This window comes from Anthonomus grandis, chromosome 7 (assembly GCF_022605725.1).
Source record: "Anthonomus grandis grandis chromosome 7, icAntGran1.3, whole genome shotgun sequence".
Classification (NCBI taxonomy): Eukaryota; Metazoa; Arthropoda; class Insecta; order Coleoptera; family Curculionidae; genus Anthonomus; species Anthonomus grandis.
Genome location: NC_065552.1, coordinates 4816237 through 4821640, shown reverse-complemented (window position 1 = coordinate 4821640; position 5404 = coordinate 4816237). Strand labels below are relative to the sequence as shown.

Sequence of the window (5404 nt, the reverse complement as noted above, 5' to 3'; positions counted from 1 at the left end):
TGTGCGCTAGAAAGAAACACTAAACCTGTAAATAATTCTACCTCTCACTTCTTATGACAGCTGTCAAGTGACATCTGTCAAAAGGCCGAACAGACATCACGCCACTCAGGGGCCAATTATTGTTTTCAATCCCTCTGACGTGCCTTTTCCATTTCAAATTTTGTCTTTTTGAAAATTTTTGAAAAAAATTAAAACTAAATTATTCATCTTTAAATAAAAAGTTTAAAGTCATACCGCGACGATATACCAGTGCTAGAGCGAGTGCTTATCAACTGAAAACTTAAAAGAGAGACAGACATGAGTGTCCAAGTCCAAAACCCCCAAGTCCAAGGTGAACATCTCCAAAGCCCTATAATAAGTTCCTCCTCAGACCTGTACAACGCTCCTTTCGTGTCCAAGTTCGCTATTAGGGGACGGGCAAATTACAGAACACCCTTTCGGGGAATTTCATTTAACAATGATACCTTATTGTCTTCCCGGTCCTATGATCCTGTGTTTTGTCGCTTTGTTCGTATGTTCGCTTGGTTTTTATGCCCGTGTAATGTAATTCCCTTCGATTAACAACTATTGTGCCCTTTTAGAAAATCAAAAAGTTAGAGATCCAGAGGTTTCAACTAGATACGCCACTCTATCAGTATTACTTATTTTTATTAGCTCATTAACCGCTTTGTATGTTGTTTATCAGACTTTTCCAGAAGTGACTGAGTAAGTACATTATTATTCTCTTTAAATATGTCTAATATTTTAAATACAAATCTACTTTAGTGAAGAGAAACTACATATTAAAGTCCCATGGAACATAGAAGATGCCAAAAATTTAGGAATAGTATTAAATAGGTACAAAGGAGACCATTACTACCATGTGATGTCAGGGGTGTTCCTCACATATATTTTGTATCCTTTTTATAAGATTTTGTAAAGAATTTAATAGTTTCAGGATACTTCCTTAATAACATTTTAGTCTTCAGACATTTGCCATTCCAGGATCACTGTTTTTATCGATTTTATCAGGGTATCTGTTTCCCTTCTATGTGGCCTTAATTTTGGTTTGTACATGTTCAATGGTCGGGGCTACATTGTGTTTCATGTTGTCTCAGTTGCTGGGTCGACGACTAGTACTTAAGGTAAGAAACATCAATTTGGTATGATAATTAATAGTATTTAGGAACAGTAAATTATATTTATTAAGAATTTGAAGTGTTTAAATAATATATATCCCTAACTTATGACCTTGTGTCTACCCTTAAATCTATCTTCAGCAAACCATTGTTTCTAACTAAAAAAAATGTTGGTAAAGGTATAGTTCAATAGCTTTTCTGAAAATCACACTGAAAATTATGGGCAAATGCTTAAAATGTTTGTAATTTTGCTTCAAACAATATCCTGATTATGGAGTAGGAAATTTTCATTTTTGACATTTAAACATTTCAATTATTGTACCTGGAATTATAAACACAACCCAACTTTTCTGAAAACCACACTTAAAGTTATGGGAAAATGGAATTTAGTTTCAACACTAAGATGTGAAAAAACGTTCCTACAAAGTCATTTTAGAATAATGAGTAAATTGTTTCAACATAGTACAAATGTCCAAATTAATTTTTTATTGTGAATTTTTCATATTTTCTTGAAAAAGAACATTTCAACTTGTAAATTGGCTCTTCTTCCATTAAAATAATATAGCTGGTAAAATAACATGCATTTTAACTAAATTTCCTAAATTTTTAATATCACTTATTACAATCAACAACCTGTTTAGTCCTCTGTCTGAATCATCACATAGAAGGAAGATCTAGGAAGAAGATCTTCCTTCTATGTGATGACTGATGTTTGAAACCAATATTCTCAAGTAGTAACTTATAGTTTCTTCGTTTTAGAATAACATAATTTGTTATCTATTTTTAAAGTTTTACTAGAAGTGAATAGACCACTGTTTGGCCTTTCATTTCTTCAAGAGTTAATTGGTTTTAGAAACCCAAACTGAGCCTCTTACACAATCTCATATTGATTGATAAATTCTGTATTTCACCACTTTTTCATTAACCTTTGAAAGTGCCAATAGAAGACAAATTGATCTGAAATTGGAAGGGCTATTGAGATCGATTCCACTACACCTCTCTTGTGTAGTGGAATTACTAGAGCAGTTTTAGGATATTCGGGAAATACTACAATAGAAAAAGAATTATTGATGCATTGAGTCAACGCTTCAATGGCTTGATCTGGAAGATATTACAGGAATCTAGCAGAAAATCTATCGAAGCTAGAGGACTTTATTTCTCTTATGTTGCTGAATAATATCTCTATAAACTCTGTAGGGCTTAAAAAAAAAGAATGGGGATCCTTATTATCCATGAAACATCTGTGGTGCAATCAAAACTAGAAATTAATTCTTCGGCCCTAGACTAGTAAAAATGGTTTATTTCGTATGTGCTTGCCGTACAGGAATTTGTAACATGGCCTTTACCTCTAATATTATTGATAATACTCCTCCAGATTCAGTTAGTAATTTAGTAAGACTTGGCCTTTTCGCAAATTTAATTAAAATGCGGTATGTGGTTCTGTACTTATTAAAAAAATTAATTGAGAAAGAAGGGATCTGAGATGAACTTTCGAAGCATACATAGAGTCCATATACATGGTGTTTCAGAACTATGGGATCAAACTTCTAGGAGCTATTCACAGCAACAGTAGAAAATATTTGAGTATAGTGACCCATGACTAAAAAAGTGTCACTACGGCACAACGGCCCTAAGTGTTAAAATTTAGAAAGATGATGAATTGCCTAAATAGTATTTAATGCATTTAATTTCTTTAATTTTTGTACATGATATCGTCCCAGCCATTGTTCAAAATGTCAATGTTTAATAAAAAAAAATTATAAATCGTAAACAATTTACAGGCGCTTGTATGTTGTTATCTTTAAAAACGATAACAGAGATTGTTTTTTGTAGCTGCATTCCCTATCGTCTTAGAGCGAAATCCATAGGAAAAAAATTTTGGCACTACCTTCTGGTTACCTGGTTACCTTCCCTTAAAATTAAGTTTTACTTATATGGAATTATTTACCAAATTCCCTAAATAATAACCGACATGTTTTCTACTTACGGGATGGGAACTAGAGCCGCACGACCTCCCATAGCTCGTGCGGAACTGGGTGCACTCAGGACAAAAAGTGCGACCTTGGTGCCTCAATGGGTTATACAAACCTGTACTAATTTCACCAATAGTTTGTAAATTTTACCCCGGTTTCCGCACTCGTGCGACATTTTTTTTCCAATAGATTTTGCTATTAGTGACCAATGAAGCCTTCTTCACAAGAGATGCTATTTTTAATAGTAGGGATAGCCATGTTTGAGACGAAGAAAATCCCCGTGCAATTTTTCGTAGAAAATATCTGCAACGTCGGTCTGTTAAGATATTTTTCAATTGGGCCATACCTTCTACCTGGAACGTTCGAAAGCATATTCTGTGGTTTCAGCATGATGAAGCGTCGGCTCACTTTGCTGTACAAGTGAAGATCTGGCTCAACGGTTTGAGCACCGTTAGATTGCCAGAGGTGGAGTAGTGTCACCCGATTTAACGTCGCTAGATTTTTTCCCGTGGGGACATGTACAGATGTACAGTCTTTGGTCTACTAAACTTCGGTAAAAATAGAAAAAGTCTTAATTGGAGGAATTGTAGCAGTATTTAAAAGACGAGTATCCAATTTAGTCAACTCGGCTGAAATCATGTGCGACGGTTAAATCAGTGTATTCAGGTCGGAGGAAAAAATTTTGAACAATTATTGTGATTCTATTATGTACAAAAGGGAAATTTTAATGCGTCTTAGGGCCCTAGTGTCGAGTGATACTTTTCCGGACATGGGTTCCTATAAATAAAGTCAAATGTTTTCTTCTGTTGCACTGAATAACCCCTAGAAGTTTGATCCCATAGTTCCTAAACACCCTGTAGAGTCTTTAAAAGCCACGGTTTGTTCTAATTTTTTTTTTTTTGGCCTTAGACGGAAAGATGTATTAAACATACTAAAACCCTAAATTAGTGAAATATATCCAAAGGATCATCACTTTGCAAATCCAATTCCCATTCAGTCTCCATACATATATTCTGTTGTAGTTTTGACCTGCCCTCTGTAAGTTTTTAAATGGAACTTTACAAACCACAGCATCGTGATCTGAATGTCAGGAAGTAGTATGAACACTTTCAGAACGAAATACCCATATATAATCCACTAACGAAGTCGATCATTTTTCCTATTGTTCCACTGTCCTATATCTTGTCCTTAAATAAATCTTTCATACCTCACTTTAATAAACCAACTTCCACAGCATTTCCCAGAAAAGGCAAGCAAATGGAAACTGCAAGTGGAAAACCACAGGGACAACCTGTTTAATTACATGGTGTTCCTTCGAGTAACGCCGATCTTACCAAACTGGTTTATAAACCTGACGGCACCCGTTATTGGGGTGCCTCTAGTACCATTTGCCTTGGGTACATTTGTCGGTAAGTAATATTTTTAAAATTATTTTTTGATTTTCATTAATGGAGTATTATTTAGGTGTCGCCCCACCGTCCTTCTTTGCCATCCAAGGGGGCCAAACCCTCCACACGATGACGGTAGAGGACAGCGCGTTCAATATGAATGCCCTTATGTGGCTCGCGGTGTTCGCTTTAATATCGATAATTCCGATTTTCTTAAGGAACAGAGTATAGAAGTGATTGCCGGTTAGGAAATTGTTGTTTTGGGGACGTAGGACTGTACAAATTCAAATTGTTTAAAGTGTATTTATTGATAGCGTATGTTCGGATTTGAAGGGATTTTATAGGGCCAAATTAAAAACATTGAAAAAGGTGAAAATTTTTGTTGATTTAACAAAAATGGAAAATTTTGTAAAGGTAATAATAAATTTTCTGTTTTTATATTGACCTTATGGATTTTTTTCACGTTGAAAACGAGAATTCAATTTGTTCCTTTGATTGTTATTTATTTTTTAATCGATTTGTGTGCCGATGAGGCGTTGTGTGTTCATACAATGAGAAATAGTGATTCAATAAATTGTTTTATAAGTTTAGTCTTTTTTTTTGGTCTCATGTTAAGACAGTTTGTTAAAAGGCTTTTGAATGTCTTCTACAGTTGGAAGTCTATGCTTTTCAACAGCCTCCCAATAAACCTACTTTCATGTACTATCGTGCCAAAAAAAAAAAACTGGGACAGCAAAATTATCCTAAATCTCTTGGTCTATTAGAATAATATATTTTGATGTTGTCAAAGTTAATTTAATTTTGTGACAGCCGCGTCAACAAAATCGTTCTTTCAAAATGCCTGCATTATCTCCTCAACAAAAAGCGATAATATACACTCCAGGAGTTCCTATAAGAAGAATTGGGCATTGGTAAAAATACCGTT

General features: G+C 34.6%; 1 protein-coding gene across 2 annotated transcripts; it reads left to right on the top strand.

Moving 5' to 3' along the window:
* On the top strand, window positions 1–4923 carry LOC126738991 (transmembrane protein 41 homolog). Of its 2 annotated transcripts, none has more exons than XM_050444512.1 (6): window positions 1–511; window positions 582–705; window positions 766–894; window positions 962–1124; window positions 4326–4500; window positions 4556–4923. In XM_050444512.1, exons 1-6 carry the CDS (start codon window positions 298–300, stop codon window positions 4708–4710), a joined length of 960 nt encoding a protein of 319 aa, XP_050300469.1. In that variant the 5' UTR covers window positions 1–297; the 3' UTR covers window positions 4711–4923. The 2 variants fall into 2 exon arrangements, with proteins under 2 accessions (XP_050300469.1, XP_050300470.1); XM_050444513.1 differs by having other exon boundaries at window positions 9–331.
* The last annotated feature ends 481 nt before the right edge of the window (window positions 4924–5404 follow it).